This window comes from Manacus candei, unplaced genomic scaffold, assembly GCF_025592945.1.
Source record: "Manacus candei isolate 608988 ecotype Guabito, Panama unplaced genomic scaffold, ASM2559294v1 h1tg000043l, whole genome shotgun sequence".
In the NCBI taxonomy this organism is placed as follows: Eukaryota; Metazoa; Chordata; class Aves; order Passeriformes; family Pipridae; genus Manacus; species Manacus candei.
The window spans coordinates 16,258,354-16,284,740 of NW_026138091.1; the positions used below are offsets into that span (position 1 = coordinate 16,258,354).

The following is a 26,387-nucleotide window of genomic DNA, read 5'->3' on the forward strand; positions in this document are numbered from 1 at the left end:
GTTCCCATTTACTAGCTAATTATGTCAATACAGTCTGTCAAAGATCAGAATACATCCCTTGAAACTGTTCAGAGTAGCATTAGGAACTGCTAAAACGGCAAATAGGGCATGAGTTGCCCAAGCTTTTGTGAAATACAGAACATGAGGTTTCTGTTTGAGGTGTTTGAACCACCCTCACCGGTTCTCTCTAAGAGAAATCACTTGTCAACAGGAAAATATTTAAGTTTGCTTTATGGAGATAAAAATCAAACAATTTATCCTTACTTGGAAACAGGAACAGCATTTGATTCTGAGAGTCAGAAATGCAAGGCTGCTAAAATTATTGACCATTCCATTTTTTTACTTATATTCACAGATATTAACTGAATTCCAAGAACATTTTCAGGTACAAAATACATCATCAACCATTCTACTTCAGGTTATGTTCATTATTTCTTAAATCCTCTTAGCAGGATTAGATAAGTTCACAATTCAAACAGAGAACTGGCAATGAGGACATTACAGTTGCAGTTCAGAAAAGGTAGACTTCTTTCTGAACAAGGGCTGAAAAAATGAATAGCTCAATTTAACATTGCAAAGTACCAGGCATCAAGTATTCCAGTCTTTTGTATATGAGGCTAGAATCTCACAGTTCCTAAAGTGTGTGAGAGTGTAAGACTCTTTCTCTCTTTTCCTAAATCTTCCCTGTGAAGGAGCAGCCTTCATTTTCTGAAAGCAAAGTAAGTACTTTGATTTTGTTCCCTAGAAATTTTCCTGTTTCATATTGTATTCAGTTATATTATTATTAAGTTTTCCTCCTAGAAATATGTGTCCTTTGGAAGAATGATGTTGCTTCTGCATATATCCAGACATTATCTCTGTGTAGTAAACTGCTTGTTCTGGCTTAAGATCTTAGGGTGGAAAGAATTTTCAAAAGTGTCAGCCACTAATAAAACTTTCACATTTATAAACGTGCACAGACCCAGTCATATAAAGTCCTCTTTATCAAGCTGCATACTGAAAATTATGTGGAAACTTCCTGAAAAATTCACAATATCTGTGACTACACAGAATTTTTTACATTTATTTTTTGCAATTTAAGTGGAAATTTTTCTAATAAAATTTTTCTAATCTTTCTAATAAGACTGAAGAAGGGATGCATGATCTGAAGATTAATGTATTCATTTATTTTTATTTGGATTCACATAGTAGTAATTATTGTAGAGAAGCTATAAAGTAAGTTGAAGAAAACTCAAAGAAGTAGGTATATACTGTAAATCAGGAGCAGATCTAAGGAGTATTGATAAAGTAATAAAGCTTTCTCTCATCTGGTATTGGGATAGAGACTGATACATCATTGCCTGTGATACGAGGTGGAACCACTGCTTATTTTTCCTCCATCTGAGCCAATGCCTACCTCATCATCAGACAACAGGAAGGGCATTAGAACAAACAAACTTAGGACACCTTTAAGTCACAAAGAAATAATTTGGGGGAGGGGAAGTAAATAATTTTTTACTGGTGAACATAAACATGAGTGTCATTTATTTGAGAATTTTTAATTTATGATGTAGGAAGAATGTTTGATTTGAATCTAACAGCTTAACATCTCCCCTTACCCCTCCTCTTCCAGAACTGAAAATAGAAAGCTTTATTTACCTTCAGCGTTTGTCTCCTGCTTATTCCATGACTGGGAGGACAAATGGCCTGACTTTTTGCGAGGACTTGTGCTCACTTTTCTCCAAGAAGCATTCTCACCTCTTTTCCTACTACAGTTTTTGTAGCTTGAAGCCATGGACAAAGGAAAATTTCCTCCCTTAAAATCTGCTATATAATTATCTAGCTCTGAAAGAAACGTAGAACAGTGTTAAGAAGAATTGCCTGTTGCAAATGGTTCTTCTTGGACTACTTTATACAACTACTCAGTTTAAACGACTGTAAATACTTTTAACCCACACTTCCCATCAGAACTACAGTAACATTTTGTGGAAGTTTTAAAAAAGGGACCAAGCAGTTAAAAGCCCCAGTTCAGCAGTGTACAACTACTTGCTTTTCAGACAGTTCACTGTTACCTGTTCTGGGTAGAGGACAGCCATGCAAAACAGCTTTATTTAGCAAGATACTGAGAGCAGCTTTAACAACAGCCTGTTGCCCTTGGCTAGGGCTTTTTTTGGCTATTGCTTGTCCTGGTAGAGATGTTCTTTTCACAGAGGCTCTGGACAGTATGGCTTCTTGAACTCTGGGAGCTATCACAGCATTCCATAACCTGGACATCCACCTGTAGGCACAAAAACAATCTCTTAACTTCAGAGACAATTCTCGAACCTCAAGATTTTATACTTTGGGTATCAGATTTTGCATTTTTAGGAAGCATATATATTTTGGACTTTGTATTGCAACCCACTTCAGAGAGGGACTGATTTTATTTAAGGTAAAGTTTATTTGTTTGTTTGGTATTAAACTATTTGATCTAACTTTCTTTAGGTTGCTTTGGTGCTTTAGCAAACTATTTACCTGATGCTTTTCCTCATTCAGATAAAGACTGTGAAACATCCTTTCCACTTCAAGGCTACAAGAAAGAATGTCCCAGAAAGATGCATGCTTATGTATATATATATTAAAAAAAAAAGTGCACGGAGAAGTTTCCATGCTTGCAGGTGTTCACTCCTTGCCTATTTGCTGCCAGCATGGGAAAAAGGAGATATTCACTTATGACTGTCCTCCTTCCAGTATTCTTTCACTTCCAAACTCGTTCAGTTGCTTTAGAGACTGGGTCTGATTACAAAAATTTGACTCAAAGGGACATGGTTCTTCTAGGATTTTTGCTTTCTAAGAGAGAAATATTATGATACTTTAGCACAGAAGTGACATATTTGTGTTAGGAAAAAAATGTTATTTCTTATAACTTAGAGTTCTCTGGGGATAAAGGTTAGGAATTTCAGACTTAGGGCTCAGCTCACATCTACAACTGAGACAATCTTTTTTATATCAAATCCAACTCTTTTTGGTTTTCCTTATACCCTCTCACAGGAGGAAGATGGTACAATTAAGTCAGATGGTTTGTATTAAAGGTCTGTAAGAAATTACAGGCTATCATGCTGTGTTCAGCTTTGCAGAAATCCATTCAGAAAAAGTGAAGGCTAAAATGTTTTACTTAAGTGGACTGTTTTGTTGAATACATTGATACACTGAAGCCATCTTATTACCCAAAATATTATGATGATTTTGTTGTTGTTGTTGTTTTTTTTCTTTTTAATTTTTTGAAATTAGAATGCATGAATCATTTGATAGATGTATTTTTGGTCAGTTATGAAGCATAAGATTGAGGTTTTATGGTATATAACCATGCTATAAAGTGCTTTTATAAGCTTTATAAAGTTACATTACTTAGAAAAATAATTAGCACAGTTGTTAAGATATGATGTAAAATGCACATTGGAGATATTGCTTGAAACTTCCTTTGCATAATGGTGTAGATAGTATTAGATGCAGCTACAATTTGCTTCTGCTAGCTGAGTTACGCTACCAAAGTAAACAAGTGCTTTTATTTTAGCCATAAGGAACTCTCTCCCTCAACTTCTGCCTGTGAAAGCTTTTGACATTTTGCAATATTGCCAGTATAAATGATCAGAAATGAACACTGCGAAGAGAAAACTAATTGAGCCCATTCTAATCTAACAGTTAGCAACTGATGAGCTGTGCAATGCCATGCTCCCTGAATAAAATTCAAATCTAGTATTTAAATTCAATTTTAAGTTTGCACTCATCTTGATAAATCCCCCATTCTTGAATATAGCTGATACTTAGGAAAGGTATAGAACAGCCCTGCCTCTGCAAAGTGAAAGTCGTTGCTGTTAGAACATCAACTTTAATTCCCTTTAATTCAAAACCAAGAAAAAAACATAGCTAAAATTTTCCTTATTTATTCACTTTACTCACCAAAACATGTGATGCTACATGAAACACAGCAGGAAGCAATTTCCTGTCACGCCTTCTCACTCCCTTCCCTGCTGCTGCTTCTTCCTCTTGCCTCATGCTGACACTGAGCCCAGAACAAACCCAGTTTGTAGATAGCTGTCTACTGCCTCAGTGGACTGACTCAGTGAAGCTTTAATAAATGCAAAAAGCAGCAGAATAGCACAGTGGAGAGAAGGGGCAAGAGGACAGGAGTGGTTTATTAGATTGAAATAACATCAATCAGTGAGCTGCTAATTAAAAGCTATTTATTGCTAGTTGGATGATCACACCGTTAGCCATCATGCTGCTAAACTAAAAGTGTCCAGTTCACTGGAGCTGTGCTTTTTAATTGTTTATTAGTGGACAAAAACTACATTAAAATGAGGAGTCAGATGGCATATGACTACAATAAAAGACATTTTGGGGTTGTGCTCAAAATAAGGCATTTGTGAAACCAGTCAAAGTTACACTGAGGAGAAATACATGTATAATTAAGTCATCTAAAGAATAGGGGTTTTTTGCCCTCTATTAATGCCAGTGTAGTAAATAAATAAATGATCAAAACATTTCAGAGGACATGATTCAAGAGGGAGACGGGAGATATAGATGTATGGTATACTTCATTCTTTTTTTATTTCCCAGCACCCATAAAATTTCAAGTCAATGTTATATCCACATTTAGACTTTGATAATTACTCTGAAGATTAGATAATCTGTACTTTTTTTTAAAAAAGGAAAGTGAATAAGCAAAATGTATCAAGATCTGCAGACAGAACATGAGATGAGACAACCACTGCACGTGTTAAGCAAAGGCCCCTGGAAGAAAGGTCAGGGAGAAAGGTCAGAGAAGGAACAGACGTGGGGTGACTCAGGAGAATACTGTGAAGCCCGGTGAGAAAAGTTATGTCATGTATCCAGAATCGGATATTATTCTTTGAATTCTGAATAAGTTTGAATCTTAATTAGGGACTTATTACCTTTCTAATATAGCCAAACAACATCTTAGTGTGAAATTAATATAATCTAAAATTCTGTTACTATTTCTTGTATCATTTGCTAGCATTTGCAGTTGGAATGTGAGCAGATGTTTATGCAATTGCAGGCTAGAGAAGCCAGAATTTTCCTCATTTTTAAATATTTTCTTATGTTACTGGACATCTAGCCATATGTATAACTAAATGTATATATCTGCCTTATTTACTAAGATAATGTATCTGTGAAATTGTATGTATGTTTTAAAATTATACCAGGTATTTAAATGAGTGAGAAATCATTCTCCAAACTTTCTTCATATACAACTTCAAAAGGAGACTACCAACTTGTTAGTCTCAGAATTCTTGAATCTTGTAACCTCTGTGTCAGAAAATAACTGAAAGACCACAATAAGACTGACTTTGGGAGAAAACACAACCATTACATTTGTAGTGAGTATCTAGTTGGCACTGAACAGCCTCAAACAGGAAACTGAAATCTTACTTGACTGTTGTTTGGCTGTGCCCTGGCACCACAGGACAAGAGAAGAAATGTTTTGGCCCCATAAGTGCTTCAGGTGCTCCTAGACGTGATAAGCAAGAGTTCAGCTGGTGCCAAACAGCAAGAATCCAGTCTGTGATCTTGCACACAGGATCACATGGAGGAGGTACTTTGCCTTTGAACTGCAGAGAGAAAACATGTTTGACATGACATAAGACCAGAGCTGTAAACGCTTTCCTTGAAACCCTGAGGTTTGTGGGGTTTTTAACTCATGTACTGCTATTACAAAAATTAGGAACAGTCAAAAACTGGTCAAATCTTTTTAATGGAGTATATTGAAGTCTTGCTGTATTAAAACTTATTTGCCCAACTACACTTTAAAAGATATCTCCTTATCAATAAATTGACATGCCTTTACTTTCTTGTGGGAAACTGAGACACAAATTTTGGTAGCACTGCTTTTCTAAAATATTTAGGATACCATATCCTATGCAATGCATATGATATAGATAAGGCATAGGAAAGAACATCCAATCACACTGAACAGCAATGTCTGATCCAGATATATGCTCAGTGGATTTCTATATTGATCTTAGATTTAGTAGTAATGAAGGAAAGATGCCTGTTTCTAAGACTTAAATTTTTTAGTATGCCTTGTTACGGGTGAATTATTTAATGCCAGAAAAATCTTCTGTTTCCTCTGACTCTGAATTACAGTCTCCATCATTCTAATCCTAGCATTATCCTCTGAAACAGTTTAAATTAAAGGAAGCATCAAAAGACACAGCAGGGATAGTAACTAACAGCACCAAAGCCTGAGCTTCTTAACAGAGTCTACAGGTGAAATTAATGTAGAAAAACATGTTCCCATATATCCTAATAGTTTCAATTAGGGGGAAAAGAGCTTTTCACCTGAAAACATGAATATTAAGGCACAAACAAATTATCAGAACACAGAGCAAGGATCTTTGAAATAGTCCATTGTTCAAACAGTAAATGTGCTTTTACTTTCCTTTAGATTTTTATACCATACTAATCTTTTTATGTTTAACTTTGGAATCCACTATTTTAAGTCCCACACCAACTGAAATTTGAGTTTGCATATGGCACATGTACTTATTATAAAAAAATGTGCTAGCATACTGGGCATTTCAATATTTAATTAGGGAAGATACAGGAAGACACATGTTTTTTTCTCCATACAGACACCATTTGCATATATGCTTGAGAGAAAATAAACTTAATGAGATTACTACCCAAATTCTGTTCAACTTCAGTCAGAGGTAGAAACCTATTACATTGTCAAATTCTAACCTATGAGACTAAGGAGTTCTTTTAAGCCTAAAAAACAGCTTGAAAATTACATCAGTTACATGATGCTGCAAGTTCTTGTAGCCAAAGCAGTTTAGCAGAATAAGTCTGACTGTGAGCAAGCCAGAATACCCCTGCTTCTGCTATTGTCTGCATTGCTGCATTTCTTGGCTCAGCTGAAGACAGTCCTTCTCTCTGATCTTGAATGATCTGTGATCAAAGTGTTTCTGTCTTTTTATGAAGAGGCTTAGATCACTAGATATTCTCCACTGTAGGCTTGAGAATACAGCCTTTCTCCTCATGAGGATAGAGAAGAATTCTGCTACATACTTTTATTGCACTTTTCTCTGGTCTGTACCTCATTCCAACACTACAGTCTATCTGCAAGATATCAGCTAAAACTGAACCCATTACATGCCTACAAACAATGGCCACCCTCCCCATCCTTGGCAAGGATTGTGGTAACCATTCATACTCTCAACCAGACAACCACTGACAATGATTCCAGCTTACTGTGCCTGTATGGACTCAGAGATAAATAACTATGCACCTGAAAAATGTAATGTAAGAAAAGTAATCTATTAAGAGTTTCATAGATACATTTCACATGATTCTTTTTTTGTATTTTGTATTCCTCTTCTTGTGATTAAAGAATGCCTAGGAATGTTTCTAAATTTCCTCATTTTCATAGCTGAAATGTACAGTTACTACACACTTCCTCTTCAGGATTTCTTTGAATCAGTAAGCTTTTATAGATGAGAACTGTGGCAAAGGGTACAGGAGATGACATCCACAAGGATAACTAAGATACATCCAGCTGAACACTCAGAACTGACAGTAGGTCTGTTGTCCCACAACAGTACTCTTTATTACTGACAGTTTTTTCTATTCATAGAACAATCTCCCCTTTTAAGCCTGTTCAAAACTCTGCTGCCAAGATTATTTTCCTTTGCAGCTGTTTTGATTAAACTCCCCCTCCCTATGTCTAACACTGCCTGACTGTCTGCAATAGCTGCTATCACACTGGAATGTTTTTTTTCCAAATAAGTTTCAGAAGTCCACAATTCTTCTTTTGCCTACATCTTTCTTTTAACTTCCCATCTCCATTTATTTGTTAATGTTAAAAGAGTCTTCCCATCTTTATTCTCTTTTGGACTCTTGTTCCAGATTCAACAGACCTATTGGCTCAAGACAACCTCCTTAATGATATATTTTCCCCCTCTTTTGATTTGAAAATCATGAAAAGTATTTCTGTTGCTTAAAACTTAGACAAAACACACATATCACTATCTTATTTTAAATATATAGCATAAATTCTTTTAAAAAGGGATTTTATACTTGCTGAACTGATTCTATCATGCTTAGATAGAAGTTGAAAAAAATTACTGAAGGATGTTTCATGCTGTGTGTAGGCAAGTAGCTACAGTATCATTATTTGCAGCCAGTGTGTAGCCATGGCCACACAGCCATTAATTTCCCAGAAATTAATGGATTTCTTTTCCTGAAAAACTTAGTTACCTATTGAGCTTTTGGCAGGTAGTGGGTTTCTGTGCTTAGGTTTTGGTAGCAGGGTGGCTACAGGGGTGGCTTCTCTTAGAAGCTGCTAGAAGCTCCCCTGTCTGGTGGAGCCAATGCCAGCCAGCTCCAGGATGGGCTTCCTGCCGCTGGCCAAGGCCGAGCTCATCAGGAGTGACAGTAATGCCTCTGTGATAACATATTTAAGAACAGAAGGCTGTTGCACAGGTGAAAATTTCCAGCCAGGAAAGAGCGGAGTGAGAACATGTGAACAATAATGCAGACACCAAGGTCAGTGCAGAAGGAGGGGCAGGAGATGCTCCAGGTGCCAGAGCTGAGGCCCCTGCAGCCCGTGGTGCAGCCCATGGTGGAGCAGCTGTGCCCCTGAGGCCATGGAGGACCACTGGGGTGCAGAGACCCACCTGCAGCCCATGGAGGAGCCCATGCTGGAGCAGGTGGATGCATGAAGGGGAGGCTGTGACCCTGTGGGAGGCCCAGAATGGAGCAGGGTCCTGCTGGAGACCTGCAGCCCATGGAGAGGGAAGCCCACGCTGGAGCAGGTTTTTCCTGGGAAGGACTTGTGGCCCCTATGGGCGACCCACATTGGTACAGCTCATTTATGAAGGACTGGACCCCATGGAGGAGTGACCCACAGTTCGGGAAGAACTGTTGTCCAAGGGATGGACTCATGCCAGAGAGGTCATGGGAGGGACCCCATGGGAGGAGAGGAAGGACTCCTCTCCCTGAGCAGCAGCAGAAACAACAACTGACCATAACCCCCATTCCCCATCCCCCTGCACCGCTGGGGGAGAGGAGGGAGAACATGGAAGGAAGTAGGTGGGGGGGGAAGGTGGTTTTATGATTATTTTACTTCTCGCTCTTTTGCTCTGATCCTGTTAGTAATAAATCTAAGTAATATCCCCACTTTCAGTCTGTTTTGACTGTGAAGGTAATCAACAAGTGACCTCTCCCAGCTGTTAACTCACGAATCCTTTGCTGGTTTTTTTTTCTCTCCTCTGTCCGGTTGCAGAGGGGAGTGGAAAAGCAGCTTTAGTGGGTATCTGGCATCCAGCCAGAGTCAACCCACTACACGGCATTACCATCATAAATATTTCACAGACCTGGTGATGAGCAAAACTGCTGAAGCTGATTCAAGTCCTTACCTTGTTTATAACTTTTCTCCTTAAAATCTTTTGAAGCAAGCCACGCATTGGTTCCCCATCCCACCGAAGCTGAACCCAACGGAAATGCTGCTGAACCAGCAGGTCAGAGCCATGAAGATGACACTTTGCGATTGTCCCCAGTAAAAAGCAGTTTTCATGAAAGTAAAAAGCACCAGAAACTCCATTTGCTAAAAAGGAACCATAAAACCACTTTACTGAAATACTCAAACTTTTGACATGATTTCATATGAAAGCAAGAAGCAGTGACATAGTTAGGAAAAAAAAAAACCAAACCCACAAAACACCGTAAATTAGCTTTAAAACATGCTATCTGTTAAGAACAACTGTTCACAATAAAATATAAAAACGAACTAATTACATTTTTTCTCCTGTTCCCTGTTTGTCATACAACTGTACTGTAGTAAAAACATTTCTCCATCTCAAGTACTTTAAATACCTCTTTGAATTGTGCAAGGATTTTCCGAACTCCGATTCTCAAGAGCTGTCAGAAAATCTCCTAGTAATTCAGACAAAGAAGCTCTCTCCAGATTTTCTAAAATCACAATGGTTGTCTTGTTTACAGAAGGCTGTTTGACAGGGATCAGACAAGCTGAAATATAAAAATCCCATTAATGTTTACTTAGGAAAATTGACTTTTATTTATGTGTACAGTTTTTACTGTTACTAATGCAACAAAGGATTTTTAAAAGAATTTTTTCCTCTTAACATGTTCATGGAAGCAGACAGACTGTATATGTTCAAAACTGAAAGCATAAAATCAAACAATAAAAAGAACATCATACTGTATATTAAGAAAAAAATTGAAATCTGTGATTAAAATAAATTCTTGAAATAGCTATAATGGGATCTTCACAGACCTTCACAGATAGGAAAGATTTCAGCACACTGAAAATAAATACAACAGAAAAGATAGCAAAGACCTCTGAAAACATTTTTTCTTTTGCTGTAATACATCTTAAACTTTTAACATGTGCTCTTAATACCATATAGTGATAAAAGGTTTCAGAATAGTCCATGTTTATAAGAAATTTAATCATTCTGTGAGATTGCCTTTTTGTTTGCTACTGTTTTCTCTTCAAAACTTCCTTCAATATCTTTAAGAATCACTCAAATAATCAGAGCTAGTATGAGGCATGAACAATAGCATCTTAATAGGCACTAAAATAAGGTATATACTTTTTTTTCACATTTTAGCTATTTTCAATTTTCCTGATTTTAATATGTTATTGCTTAAAGAAGACAGCCTTTGCATGTGTTCCTGTAACACTAAATCCCAGGTGAATACTTCTGTAATATATCTATAAAACAAAACACTCATCTTGAGTATATTGTGCCTTCCATTGTTTCAGAACCTTTTGAAGGTGGTACTAAAATGGTCATTAAGGAAACTGACATGTAAAAGGGCAAAACTAACAGCATCTGACTGTATCTGCCCACTGCTTTTTATTTGCAGTTTCCTGACTATTACTGCCCTGTTTTACTAGGAGGATACAGCTTGAGAGCAGGGAAGACAGGTACTTCCTCTGTGTCTGATAGATCCATTTAGAGAGAGGAGGAGTGTTCTCTTAGGAGAGGAAATGTAGCAGAACAATGGGGCAAGAAGCAGGCAGAAAAATGAGAGACTCAACCAGCAGCACCACGCTGAAATGCAAGCACAGACAATTAAGAGTATGTTGCTGATACAGAAGCAGCTTTCCTAAGAGGCACTAGCCAGTAAACAAACCAGCCTATTAGTGACATTCTTGCCTGCAAGCCAAACACCAAAGCCTGGCTGATTTCTGACTAAATGGTCTCTCCTCCCAGCAATGTGATGGCACTGAAGATGACATGTGGGAATAATCACTGGCATAAGCTATCCTCCGAACTGTGACCAGGATTTCCTTAGAGAAAAATTGCCACAGACTAAAGTTATACCAGGAAGTATGTGAACAAACAGAATAGAGCACTGCATGGCACTGTATGACCTGATGGGATGGCTCTGCTTTTGTTCATGAGCACAGACATGGGCAGAGGGGATTGTTCAGTTTCTTGCAACCTAGGAAGACAATGAAAGCTACAGGATAAAAGCATACTTGAATAGAAGTCACCACACTGCAACTGCAGAGCAGGCTGAAGACAGCATTCTGTCTCACTGAACTGTAGGGTTTTTCTATTAAGAAGTTAGTAATTCTACAAATAAAATATTTGCTTATGAGATTCAGATTCCTCTTTTTGTTTCTGGTCTGCCCATATGGAGAAGCAAAAAGCTAGGGGCTGATCCTTGGAAAGCTTTGCCTCAAAGTTTCATGATGGTAGCACATGGAGATGCATGCAGGGGTGTTGCATTGGTACAACTGAAACTGGTATAATTTCAAATGCCCAAAGCTCAGCCTCTTTCAAAACAGAAAGTGACGTGAAAATCACAGCTTCTAAAACACAAAGTTACTCCGAGCAGTACTGACATTTACCTCAGTTACTTTTAATGTGAATGACCATACTGATTGGAGGTAAAATTAGGATCCTAGAGCTGTAGAAGAGGCCAAAATAAAAAAGTCCAATTTTTTGACTGAGAATGAGGTCTTACTACCAAGTTTAGATTCAAACTATATTGCTAATTTTTGTCAACAAAAACCCCCAAGCCCTAAATACTTATAAAACAGAAATAGGAAAAAATAGAAGAAAGCTGCAAAGAGGTGAAAGCAGTGACATATTTAAGAACTGTCTGCAAACAGCAAAGCTGTATTTGAGCCAAAATTAATTTGAACAGCACCAAAGAAAAGGAAGCTTCATATCACTCTTCAGGCTTTTATATTATTACTGTATGCATAATATTATAAATTATATATTACCCCTACATTATATAAGATATATTTTATATTATATTACGTATTAGATATGACATACAATATACTATAATATTAGTAGATGGTTAATACTATGGCAAAATAAAAGAAATCAGGGTTCAAATGCATGAGTATGGGCAAAAGGTAGCACAACCTGCCTGTGAGAGTCCTCCACATAAAATGTTACTTTTCTCTTTGCTTTTAGCACTATTCTATTCCTTTTTCTTACAGTCTCCTTACTACTTCTGACTGACCCACGTGTCCCCATTCTTCTGCTTCCATATGTCATTTGCCCATTTTCACTGTCATTCATCTTTGGTTATTTTGTCCTTTTTTCATTCTCACCAGTTTCACTGCCAGTTTGCACAGGTACAGCCTACTGACTGCTCTGAGAATATTTTATTATGCAGCACCCAAGTATCTGGACTTGGATCTACATGTAGTTATTCACATCCACTGAGAGAAAACAGTTAATCCTACTACTTTGTCCTGTAATAATGGGTCAGAATACACACACACGCACACTAACATTTGCCTGTTTGAGTGACAAAATTTTTTTAAACATTAGAACAGCTTCAATAAGGCAACAATAGACCTTTATTTCTGATTCAGGAGAGCCAAACCAGAGCAATGAACTTCTAAAGGCTCACAAACAAAGGAAAAAATGAATGAGACAGAAATAAATATTAATTTTACTTAAATGTCACGAACTTTCGACAGAGCTTGCTATTGGAAGCTCTGTCATACTTAGTTCTACCTCAGTTTAGACTCATACGATTTTTCCCCAAGCACCTGAAAAACGATGGGTTCCATTAAAAAATGCCATCCACTGTGCAAAATGTTTTAATGTATTTCTTTACTTTGTACCATTGAAAAATTTCCTACAAATTACCAACATCAGTCCTGCTGAAATAACCTTACCACTACTGATGAACAGTTCTGCAAGCTGCTCCTTGGAGAAACCAGCATCCACTTGAACTTTAACGATCTCACATGTGGATCCTGCAGCCACTTGCTTTTGCTGTGTTGAAAATTTATAGATTTGGTGAAATAGTGAAAACTCTGATTTATAGATTAATTTACCTGATATGTTTGTGTAAATACCTTCATGCAGGATGCTATCTGATATGCTATATAATCTTGCAAACTTCCTTCTGGACCATGGAAAATGACATTGCGGTATTGTTCAACCTACAGATAGACAACAAAATATTCTTGAAAGTTCAGATTTGGATTATTTATTTTGTTTTCACCTAGATGACACACTCAGCACCTAACAGACAAAATTCTTTGCTTTGCACTACTGGAGTTGATAATCCTTACTATATTAGTTTCAAAGTAGACAATATTTGCATACAATATCTTGGGAATATATTGATAAATTTATATTCTAATTTGTAAAACTACCTATCAAGGTATTTTGTTATAACAAATTTTAAAACTTGAAAAATTCATGTAGGAATAATGAGTCTAGGAATCGCAAATATTTTCTTAATGCGGAATTAAAATATGTATCAGAATGATGTCAAAATCATCAGTGTAATTCACTGCCAACTTAAGGACTTAGACTGAGGACTTTATTTCCAGTAGAAATAGGATCATGTTAACAATATGGTAGAATAAAACATTTTATTTATCTTAATTGTAAAATTACTTTATCTCTAAAAAGTCAGTAAGGGAATACACTCATATCACTGTGCAATATTGCTGAATACAGCAGAAACCTGAGGCATTACAACTCTTCTAACAACATATACTATCCAAGGACACAGTAAAAATTACGCAGATTCTAGTCTAATTCTGATTTGATGCAATGTTAAAACAAATGATCTATGAAAGCTAACTCTTCTAATTAACATTATATTTTGAGGTATTAAACAAACTAAGAGTTACAGGAGATATCGATATAAGCCAGTAATAAAATTCAAGTTTCAAATCATTCTTATGTGAATGTTATTCTAATTTATTTTTCCCTCAAAAAGTGGAATGAAAGAACTCTGGAAAGCAATAAGATATCATAGAGCTTTTAATATATTTTTTAAGCAGTTCAGTTACTCAGACAGCAGCTATTTAAAGAAGAAAGTTAACGCCCTCATGAGACTAAAGTTAAAGGGTAAGATTCAGGGGGAACTCTATTTTAAAATACCAGCTTTCAGCCCATTTAATTTTTTTAGAAGTCTTGACGTTCTTTCATGGAGTAAAAGAATGATTTTTTTTTAGTCAACACTATTAGAGAAGTATTTTTATGAACAATTAGCACACTGAAAGAAGCTAGCTTAGTACTGACCAGGCGTAGGTAATTCTGGAGTGTCTGAAGATGGATCATGGATGCATAAGTCACACTATTTAGACAGCCTTCTTGAGGTCCTTAAAACGAGATACACAAATAACTTTTCTAAATCTCTCATGTTTTACATGCATGTATGACAGATACATATGATTTTCATACAGTATTCTACAGTAAGCTCGTAAAATTAGAGGCCATGTAAATTAAAATGCTGAATAAATGAAAGGCATTTACCTAGCACCATAGATTCATGGCTATCCATGACATAAGCAATATGGATACTACTAAATAACTGGAAAAGGTAGTAGGACCTTTTATGCAAAAATATGCCAGCATATTTTCTAAATATTGTCAATACTTTCAAATCTAGTTAAAAAATTAATTAGATATGATATTTCTGAGAAGCAAGCAGCACTGAAGAAAAAAAACAGTAGCAAATTATTCTCAAAATATGTATTTTATACAGAGTGTCTTAACATTCAAAACTGAAAAATTATGATTTGAAAATTACCATACAAAACTACTGTGATATGCTCAGCTCTATTGTTCTTCAAAAAGTCCCATGGGGGCTGGGAAAAAATCTGACCTGTTGACCATGAAACGTTTCCTGTTAAAAAGAAAAAATAAAAGATATATTCCCTGTATCTATATAAAGTGTCCTATGCTCAAATATATTCACTTGCTTATGAAGATTGTGTGCATACGCTAACAAATTTGACAAACAAACCAGTTCTGTGTATGAGATGTACTAAATCACACTATTATTTGATACACAACTGAGGATACTGATGTCTTCTGTCAACTGAGACACATGTTTAACATGTTTAACAGCTAGCCTGTCTTTACATCTTTACATGTAAAATAGAGTAAAATAGGATATTTGCCCAGTCTAATGTGAATAGGGGTTTTTTTGGCTGATGGGCAGGTGGAGGAAGGAAGGAGATTTAAGATGAACTACAAGAATTTTCAGAAGCCTACACAATTGTTACTACTACTACCACAATTCAGCTGATTTCTCACAATTTCAAAGATTTCTCTTTTTTACTTGATAAATGAAGTTATATAAAATTGTAGTTCTGTTTACCTATGCCAATGATTTACAGTCTGTATTTACTGTATATTCTGGATGTACTGTAAAGATGCACTGTGGGCTTTGCTTCAAATTGCTTTCATAGTAACACAGAATATCTTGAATTGGAAGGGACTCACAAGGATCATCCAAGTCCAGCCCCTGTCCCGGCACAAGACAGCCCCAAGAATCACACCCTGTGCCTGAGAGCATTGTCCAAACACTTACTGAGCTCTGGCAGCCTTGGTACTGTGACCACTTTCCTGGGGAACCTATGCCAGTATCCAAACACACCCTGAGAGAAGAACCTTTTCCTGAAATCCAACCTAAACCTCCCCTGACACAGCTTCAGGCTGTTCCCTCAAGTCCTGTCACTGGTCACCACAGAGAAGAGATCAGTGTCTGCCCCTCCTCTTCCCCTCACAAAGATGTCGTAGATGCAATGAGGTCTCCCTTCAGTTTCCTCCAGGCCGAACAAACCAAGTGACCTCACCCACTCCTCCTATGGCTTCCCCTCAAGGCCCTTCACCATCTTTGTTGCCCTCCTCTGGATGCTCTCTAAGAGCTTAACATCTTTCTTATGCCGTCAAACCCCAAACTGCACACACTATCAAGGTGAGAGTTTTGTTTCACCTGTGATACTGATTTCTCCTCTAAAGTACTAAATTGAGTAAAGGACTAATTAACATAGGGCCTCATGGTCCCCAAGATTAAAGTGCTTAACGAATTGTGCCATAAACACAGATAAAAGTAAAGAATGCTTTCATGCCAACAGTATTCAAAGGTGCGTGGCTAGTACTGGTCTTTCTTAGTCTAAGCTTTAAAAGATCCAGAAATCTAAAGATATTTTTATCTTACAAGATTTCACCAATTTAAGAAAACCCCCAAGTTTTGCTCTTATATTACACCAATATTGATACCTAGTTTGACAGATAATATACTGCTTGCACTGAGGCCAATATTGGATTCTGCAGCACTGTTAAATGACAGGTCTTCTAGGCTCCTCCATCCATCAGAAGCGATTGCCTGGAAATGGTTTGTCACTGCCTGACTCACTGCTTTTGAAAAATCATCCCATGACGTCTGCTTGCGGATATTTAAAGCACATATTGTGTTTTCTGTATCAAATTCCTCTGTACCCCAATGGGCTAGTTCAATGCCACTGACTGAAATCCTTACAGGTACAGTAAGAGCATCTGTTGAAAAACAAAATACCAACAATGAGAAAAACTGTAAAACTCAATTTAGAATAATCCCATTATTATAGACCAACATCTAATATTACAAAGGAAAGCTACAAAATAACTCCTGCTATAGAGAAGCAAATGGTAAAGCGCAGCACAGATCACCACCACAACATCAAAGCAGTGATGAAAATATCAAGGTATCTATCTTTAAAAAAAAACCAAACCAGGATTATTATGCTTAAATAATAGGAAGCAAGAAAAACCATACTTTTTATATTTCCTCTTTACAGACTAGTTGCTTATAAATTAAGACAGATGGTGGACAGTGTCTTAATATTTTAGTTTATTGTTGTTGTGCACATTTTTATTACCAATTCAGAAAAGAATTTTCTGGCACTAGTGTACAAGTGGAAAACACAGCTGAGCCAAACATCTTTAAGTAAAAAGCTAAGAGTCAGGAGAAAAACTTCACTTGAAAGTGTATATTTTATTTAGTATAGAATAAATTGACAAAATATTAAAAAGGGAAAATAGGAAATTTACATGCACATTCTAGAAACAATGAAGTTATTTTAAATCCTTTTCTTTGGAATACAACTCAACAGAAGCAGCAGTCTCTGGGGATCATTTAGGTTACTAAAACTGAAAAGGAAACTATCTTCTAATTTTCATGCCAAAACAATACCTTTCAGAAATTATCCCTGAAATTAAAAATAAGTACACTATTAAAAAAAAATCAGCTTATTATGAAATCTTGCAACATGATCTTAGTTTTGCTTTTGTGTTCAGAAGCCAGATCTTCAGCTGATACAAACCAATGAAGCTTTTCTGATGTCAGAAAAGCTCTGATTTAAACACAGTAGCCTACCATAGGGAAAAGATTACTCAAAGGCATCCTTCAGATGTGGAATTGTGAGAAATGTATCAAAGGCTTGCCCTTCTGATGGCTGGACCTCAGGGAAATGAGCACAGACTGTAAGGAGTACAGAGGGTTCTCCACGAAGAAACAGGCCCCTAGGACAGAGGTACAGTAAATGTCTAAACTTCACTGCATGTGACCTCTACAGCAGAGCTGGCAATCCTGGCCCCCAGTCATTCCGATCTCTCGCAGCACATCCTCCTGTCCTACATGCATGTAATTCCTTACAAGGAAAACCTTACTGGACTGTGATGAAGGTAGAGAATGGTACATACACACCTTACCCAAAATGCAGTCCTGGCTTTTTAAGGTGAATAGAAGAGAAGAGGAGACCAAAGGTTCTGACCTGATAAAAGCAGTTGGATCCATGACAAGCATGACCAGAGAAACAGAATGCTAAGACGGATGAGAATAATACAAGCATTAATTTAACAGGCTACAGATTCAGCCATCAGAAATTGCCTTCAGTCCGATAAAGAAGATGACCATGGAGAAGTTTCTATCAGAAAGTAAGCTGTTCCCCTCTGAACCTGCAGTAAAATGGTAAGAACTGAGATTTATAATAGCAGAAGAGGAAAGTCAGAAGCAGCAGACAGAAAGCTTTGCTAATTTGTTGATAATCAGGGAACTTAACTACCCACATCCCTATATCCCACAAAACAAACACAAAAAAGTAGATAAATAAAAAGCATACAAATCTACAAAGACAATACTTTTCACTACACAGAGAAATATAGATATATTTTTCTCTGAATATATAGATATAAATACATCGAGATATATACGGAACTAGTGAGTGGATGGATTAAGTCCTATCTCAAGAAATACACAGGTCAGTTTGCTCTACTGAATTTTGAGAAAATTTACAGAAAAGAAAGAAGATAACATCACAACTGAATAACCATCTTCTGACAGAAGTTACTGATGTTGGAAAGAAGAAGTTGTTCGATGTTATCTCTAAGACATTTTTGAAGAATCAAACAAACAATCCCCTCAACAATAAACAAGTGACAAATAAAACTATATTTTAAAAAGAGATTCAGATGTGACTAGATGATTGTCTTAGCCTGAAGAAATTTGACAGTTATCCACCACTAAGTGACTACTTCTGCAAGAATTTGAAGAAAAGATAAGAGGAGGATAATAGCTTTGGAAAAAGTAATTCTAATATTAAATTCAGAAATTTTAAGAGAATTGGATGTTTGCACATGTACAATATGTACCATCTTTTCAAATGGTTTAAAAACAAAGATATGAGTCATTTAATAACCTCAAACAAAATTTTATCATATGCTTTTGCAAAATTTGAAGAATAGAAACTTGCTAGCTTAAGGAAACTCAATATTGTGGTGCCAAAGAAGTGACAACTACCCTTTCCATATTTCTCATTTTTGTCCCACAAGTTCTTTATTAAAAACATTTTTATATAGTGCTGATAGCATTTACTTACTTAAGTTTTCTAGGAGATGTTTGCAATCATCAGTGGCAACATCATGCAATGTTCGATTACACTTATCTTTTCTCTCAGCCTCTAGTCCACCATGGCTACAAAGGATTTCTAGACAGTTCTGCAAAGGTAGGAACTGTATTATTTGCTTGTCCATTTGCTGCATTAAAGTGTTCTACCAATATGCAGTTAGACTCCTAACTGATATTCTTACACGTGCATTTCCAAAGATAATCAGCTACGGAGTTTCTATAGATGAAAATCCAAATGATGTTATGCAGGAGGTTGAAAACCAGAGTAAAAATATTTTATAGCAGACCTGAAAGTCTCAAATTACGATTTTGAAAAAGCAGAACATACACAGCCAGGCTTCTACAGTCTCCAAGTTGATCAAGTGCTGATCAGTTGAATTAAGAAATTCCTAATATCTGGCCACTAGTTTAGGTATTCATAAGGAAATAGAAGCCCATCTACGTAACCTGGTTTGAATATCTTGGGCTCAGTGTTCAAGCAACATCAAATAAGCAATTCTAAAGTTTAATCAGACTAATAAATGAATCTATTTAGATAGCAATCCATAAAACCAATTTTCACTTTGCAATTAATCAAGTATGAGTTTCTATCACACCTGATATCTGATTGGGACACAGAAAAATAATCATTTTAAAATCACCTTGCAAGCCTCTTCTTTGGCAGGTAAACCTGAATTTCTGCAAGCATAGTAACAATGCAGTGAAATAAACCCACATTTTTATTAAGTCAGAGTATAAACATCTTGTGGATGCCAACAACATGATGCCCTCTTAAAAAAAGTCATATACTCATCAAAAGGAAAAATCATTAAAATTTATTAGAAAGATGATATCGTATAAGTTTGGATTGGTACAATCATAGTGTAAGATGTATAAAAATATTAAAGGTCCCATAGCCATATTTTAAAAAAAAAGCCAACAGAAATTATACTAGTTAATACTGTATTAATAATCTCTGGGGTTAAGCATAGCAGGGAAACAAAACCTTGAAAACACAGAGAAGCAGCTATTAAGTATGTTGATGCAGAACAGTGGCTTCTTGCAGTTTTGGCTAATGTTTTGTTGCTGTTCTACCAGAAACTTTTGTCAGTATATCTGACATCCTGAGACCTTTCATAAACATAGCAGTTATTCAAGGTATATTTGCCTGTGAGGTGAAATTTTACCAGGCTGTAGTTCCAGCACTTGCAATTGCTTTTAAAAAACGGATTAGTTCACAAAGTTTGCAGAAGAAAATCAAGCAGAAAAAAGCATGTATTTTCCTGCCAGGTTAGCTCATTAACGTTGACTATCAAACAGGAGCAATGAATAGCAAAGATGGCAGAAGGCAGAGGACTGAACTGTGAGGCTGAATGTGGGAAGTAAAGCAGGAAGAAGTGGGTCAGAACAAAGAAACAAGCCTATTTCCTTAGTAAAATGAGGATTTTTGTTGGCTCTGTTGCCTATGAAAGAACAGCTAAAATGTCCTAGCAGAAAGCATCTGTAAAGAATGGCACCTATCCATCTTGGAACAAAAATATGCAAGTGCCAGCACTGCTTATATGCAGTTATCATATGGTAAAATGAACGATATGCAGTGTAGATAATGGATTAGAGAATGAAGGCAAAGTGTTAACAGCACTTGAAGATGGCTATTTTAGCTTTTTAATATCCCAAACATACCTCAAGTCAATAAACGCATTTAATCAAATACAATTTCATAAAGTCTCTGCAACATTAAAACCAGCAATCTGCCTGCCAGCTATATACTGCCTTCCTCACCTAAGAGACTAACCTCAAACAGTTGACTTGGAGTGTGCTCAGAAACTCAAACCCCTGACTTATTAATGAAAGATATACATGAAGACTTCGAGTGTCAGAACCTTCAAGAGATCACCTCAAAGCAACTTTTAGACAGAAAATGAAACCTAGCTTCCAAGTTCCTGAGGACTATCTTATTGCAGAAAGAGCCAACATATTGCACGTTAAGTATTTGCAGACTAAACTCCATTTAAATTCAGATGAGTGGAAACCAGAATAAGAGTCTGCACCTGCCTAAGAGACACTGGTAATGGAACACTGACTGTTTGTAATGCAAAATACTGAATACCAGCAGTGGCTGGTCCCTAAAAAAAAGGTAACTTAATAAAGTGAATCTTAAATCTGTATCTATTTTGAATATATCATAGTACATTTATCAGGAAAAAAATGAACATAATGACAGATACTGAACTAGGCATGTAATCACAAGCTGAGTTTTGAAGTCTTAGACTATATATTTTCTTAAAATTCACTCTCTTCTGTGTTTAGCATCCTCCATTTTCTTCCTGGGTAAAAATTTCACGGTAAGATCTGACTGACAGCTGTCATATAAAAAGAAGTCCTTTAAACAGTCAGCATTAGAAGTGCATGGCTTCTGATGTCAAAACCTTCAAGTAATATTCAATTTCCAGAAATCTTCCTGTTTGTCATCAGTAAAACCTGTCAGGTCATTCTCCATGTCATCAGTTAACCCAACCCCCCAAAACCATACTCACTGCCTGCCAAAAAAGGCTGCCTGAAATAATAAATTAAACAATGTATTACTGCACAAATCTGATTCTCAAATTGCTTTTCCTCTCCTTCCTACCCACAGGAAAAATTGTGCATAGCTAAATCATCCCTACCTATAACTGGAAACTATGCCCACCTAATGTACATTCGTAAGTACATGACACCCATTAAACTGGCATTCAGGGTGGGATTCACCTCACCTTAACTTTGAAAACCTGAATCTCAAGTAATGTTTTGTGTTTTTATTGTTGTTCACAAAGAAACAAACATTTAAACAGGACAATTCACCCCATTTGACACTTAGGTTCTGAGGTAAATTGTCTACTAGTAGTATACTTCCGTCTTTGTTAAATCAAGTGTACCAAGAAATTAGATAATAAACTTCGATTTGACATCTAAATTTTAATACTTCAAAGATAAAAGAATTTATCCTGCCTAAATTCTATCAGGTTACTGTAACTTTTCACACAGACTGACCTTAAAGCCTTTTGATGCTGCTATGTGGGCAGCAGTCCAACCCTCTTTGTCAGCATGGTTGATGAGATCTGCAGAAACAACAGGCTTTACTCTAGTGCTGTAGTCATCTTCTCTCTTCTCCAAACCAAAGTAGTCTAAATTAGGCTCTGCATCTGCCAAAGAGTTCCTGCTGTTTGGCTCTCCATAGTACATAAGGAGCTTGAGACTTTCAACATTACCAGAATCCACTGCTGCGTGAATTGGTGACCAGCCATCCTAAAAAAACCCAAAATCAAACAGCACACTCCCACCAAACACATAGAAAAATGCTTGCAGACTTATATCAGCAATGAGTCTGAACAGAAGGTTCTGTTTGGAAATTAAGAAGATAAGCAAGGGGGGATGACATAATAATCCTTTGGAAAAACTGTTGCTTGTATGTTTTTGGAGTGGAAGAAAGAGAAGGAAGAAAATGTAACAGAAAGAAAATTTTACAGCTTTCTCCAAGGACAGCCCAACAAATAAAGTCTTCAAAATTTTTAGAAGAGTCTAAGTGATACAGGACTTAGATGCTGTTATTAAACTGCTTCCTTATAATGTATTAAACTAACACAATTCTAACTATCAGTATTATTTCATTTTGCATTAATCAATCAGTCAGTTTTATGGTTTTGACATTACAACTTTCTCTCATTGCAAGTCCAATATATTTACTTTCCAGATGCAAAATAAATGAATGATAAAAAATTTAGTGTAATAATTACAGGAGGAGCAGAATGTTCTGTGAAGCTACTACTCCTTGTGCTGTATTTTTGGACAGCCTACCACCCACATTTATTGTCATGTTTACATAAGACTCTTAAGAAAAACTTAGCAAAGCACCTGAAAAAGGCAATACATAGATGTTAATTTTGAGACAGTCCTCCTCCCCTTTCTCCTCTAGATACAATTATTTTTGCCATTTCTCTCATTTGTGATATATAAGAGGTTACAATACTGGCAAAAAAGTTTTGAGGTGTTGTCCCCTCAAGGACAACAATAAAGCAACCTAACATAAAAAGTGGAAGCAAATCCCTATTTTCACTTTTCCACTTTAAAAATAAGTCAGACCAAAAAAGTTCTGTTTTACAAATGCAGTGCTGGAGAAAAGTCTACAGCAAACTGCAGGTAAAATCTCAAATATGTAAAATTATATGAAAGTCACATAATTTTGGAGATTTTAGATAATATACGGTTTTTAAAAAGCCAGAAAGTATCATGAAAAGAACAAAATACTATTTTCAAATAACACAGTTTATTCCAGCTCTAAAGAAAGCTTCAAATAAATATTTTAATGTAAATATTCAGTACTATACAAGGTACTTTAACTTTACGAACTATTTTAACTTACATTGGTTTTTACTGTTCGATCTGCTCCACCTTCCAACAACATCTTAACACAATCATTATTTCCATTTTTACAGGCCAAGTACAAAGGCGTCTGTCCTCTTTCAGCAGCATGGTTAATATCAGCCTGATACATAATTAATAATTCTGCACACCTACAGCAAACAATAAAACAGTAAAATTGTCTTATATTTTACATCCAAAACCTCTTTATAACTTACAACATTTAAATATTTTTAATAAAGTACTGATTTTACAGATACAGATCTACTTGTGATCAACCCACATAGACAAGTATAAGATATAATTTTATAAGATAGGTATAAAGACAGGTTACTTTAAACCTGTAAATCTTAAACTACTGTAGAGATATTTAAAAACTGTGAATGTAAAACACTGAATTTCACAAGCCTGATAAGCATTTGATGACAGTTGCTTAAGAAAAACCTTCAGCTGAACAACAAAAAAGGCGTTTAAGTAGATGCTTTCAATAAATTATAGTTAAATGCATTTATACCTAAGAATGCAACAATAATGTAATGAAAAAAGTACTAAGAATATAAAATAGAATAACAGCTGATAGCCAAAATCTCAAAGACTTCACTTACTTGACATGTCCCTGGGCAACTGCTGAACATAAGGGTGTAAAGCCATTTTTATCAGCAGCATCAACTTGTGCTTCTGCAGTCAGCAGTAATCTCACACAATCTAAAAATGGAGCAGAATCATAGACTGAGTCAACAAAACCAAGCAGTTAAAATTATCAGAGGCTCAAGAGGCAACATCAGCCAGTCTTTTAGACTACAGGTCACACACCTTAGGGGACAGGAAGAAGTCTGCAGGGCAGAGGTGAGACTTGACTCCCTGGGGGCACCACCACCCTTTTGCAGAAGCCTTAGGTTGGGTTCTGCTGGGATTCGAATACATGCCCACTGCTGGCAACTCCCACAGTGTTTTTACCTATTTTACCTCCAAAGTGGGAAATCTGAATTATCCGGGAGCCCCTAAAGGCATCACTGCCTACTGGCAGTCAAGTGATAAATCCCAAATACCAGCGCCACAGAGGAAATGTTCACAAGCCACACATAACTCAAGCAACGCAGCGGTCAGTCTTGTTTTAGGACACTTTGATTTAGGAGTACAGTGACAAATAAAATAAGCTGACAAACCTCCGCAAACCATTCCCATTCATTTATTTCCAAAATGACATGCTACGAATAGTACCAGCCTGATTTCACCATCCCTACAGCTAAATTAAGATAATTAATTACATAGTAATTAGACTGCTTTTCATCCACAAATTGGAATATCATTTGATGCAATTAAGTTTGAAGAAAATAGTTAATCTGCTCCTCATTCTTGAAATTGGTTCTAGATCAAAATAAAGCAAGTCTTTTTTAATTGAAACTATTACTTGGAAAATAAGCTCAGCTACAACATCATTTATAAACTCCTGACCTGTTTTCTGAGCAGGCTTAATGAATGCTATTCCAGCACTCAGCAAGATCATGAAGCCAAGCTTTGCTGGTGAAATTTATCTCTAGACACCAGAAACATATATTAAGAATTACTTAGAAATCTGACTAATCTAAACCACTTGTTAATGTATTTACTCCCATTATAATTTTTTCAAATATTAATACAGATGTTGGAGAGTTTATTGAATAAATAATTTAATATTAAGAAATAAGATTTTAAAACACTCTACCTTATTATATTGTAAATTAAGATTAATTTTGAAATAAGTAATCTGATCTGAAATGACTTTTTTGTTGTCATTGTTTTTGTAAAGTTGGTTGTCACAATAAGCTACCGGGACTTGATCTGTAACATTTTTTTAAGTCACAAAGAAGCTCTCAGTTAACTAGCTTACCCAGTCCTTCGAATTGTAAGATAATACCAATTTAAAATAAAATTATATTTTCATTTGCTTTTTAACTCAAAAAATACCTCTGCTAAGAATGACCTATCTTTTTTCTTTTTGTAATCATTCCCAGTCTTATAATTAATGATTAACTTGAAAATACAGATTCCTGCTTGACATCCTGTAATATTTCTAAAGTTTATGAGGGATATTGTAGAAATTTTCATCTAGCACTTTCAAGTATTTGACTAGAATACTCTTCTGTTTCTTCATAAAGCATATGTTAGCCATGCAAAAGCCATGAAGAACACACAGAACAAGACTACCTTTCTAGAAAGGTACAGTTAATTCATGTATTGATTGGCAGACCATTCAGGTGGTAGCTTATCTCTGTGAAAATACTGTTTCTGAAGAAGTTCACTGAAAAGAGCTGTTTAAGGGGAAAGTGTGGGCATGAGGAAATACAGCTACTTTCATAAGGCACACCACATGAGTGAATAATCTCTACAAGACATGTTCTGGTGGCATGTCAAGAAAAAGAGCAATTATCTCCAAGAAGCCTGGGTCCTCTGTATGGACTTTTTATTGGGATTTGGGTAATTTGGGTCACTCCAGGCTCATTAACTCCAGTTCACTCCTGTCTGCCACAGAAATGATCAGCAGTGGGGAGCACTGGGTGGAAGGGCAGGCACAAGACAGACATTGATGTTATCACTCAATTAAAGGTTTTGGTCAAAATAAAAGCAAAACATGGAAGTGAATTAGCACAAACACCTGGAGACTTTACTGCTCTCCACCACAGCCGGGTAGTTAGTTCTTCCAGAGTGCTGGCAAACACCATGCAGATACATCCGGTGGCTTGACAAAGCTGACTCCGTGTAGCTGTATGTCTCTGCACCTCACTCCTTTCTACTTCCCACATATTCCAGTTTTTTCCTATCACTCAGGGTGCCACAGCCTCCAAATA

At 36.3% G+C, this 26,387-nt stretch overlaps 2 protein-coding genes across 3 annotated transcripts in view; one reads left to right on the top strand and one right to left on the bottom strand.

Annotated features, from left to right (window-relative positions):
* The window catches only part of CFTR (CF transmembrane conductance regulator), a 219,361-nt gene that overhangs the window by 96,288 nt on the left and 96,686 nt on the right, over positions 1–26,387 (top strand). The gene's annotated exons all lie outside the window — the stretch shown is intronic.
* Positions 1–26,387, bottom strand: part of CTTNBP2 (cortactin binding protein 2) — an 80,719-nt gene that overhangs the window by 7,673 nt on the left and 46,659 nt on the right. For both annotated transcript variants that reach the window (XM_051795403.1, XM_051795402.1), the window contains 14 exons: positions 24,165–24,264; positions 23,561–23,711; positions 22,192–22,446; positions 19,154–19,271; positions 16,518–16,793; positions 15,040–15,135; positions 14,529–14,608; positions 13,346–13,432; positions 13,163–13,262; positions 9,856–10,008; positions 9,399–9,586; positions 5,413–5,591; positions 2,052–2,257; positions 1,639–1,824 (listed from right to left, as the gene is read on the bottom strand). In XM_051795403.1, coding sequence (XP_051651363.1) covers positions 1,639–1,824; positions 2,052–2,257; positions 5,413–5,591; positions 9,399–9,586; positions 9,856–10,008; positions 13,163–13,262; positions 13,346–13,432; positions 14,529–14,608; positions 15,040–15,135; positions 16,518–16,793; positions 19,154–19,271; positions 22,192–22,446; positions 23,561–23,711; positions 24,165–24,264 — 2,175 coding nt within the window. The remainder of the gene's footprint in view (positions 1–1,638; positions 1,825–2,051; positions 2,258–5,412; positions 5,592–9,398; positions 9,587–9,855; positions 10,009–13,162; positions 13,263–13,345; positions 13,433–14,528; positions 14,609–15,039; positions 15,136–16,517; positions 16,794–19,153; positions 19,272–22,191; positions 22,447–23,560; positions 23,712–24,164; positions 24,265–26,387) is intronic.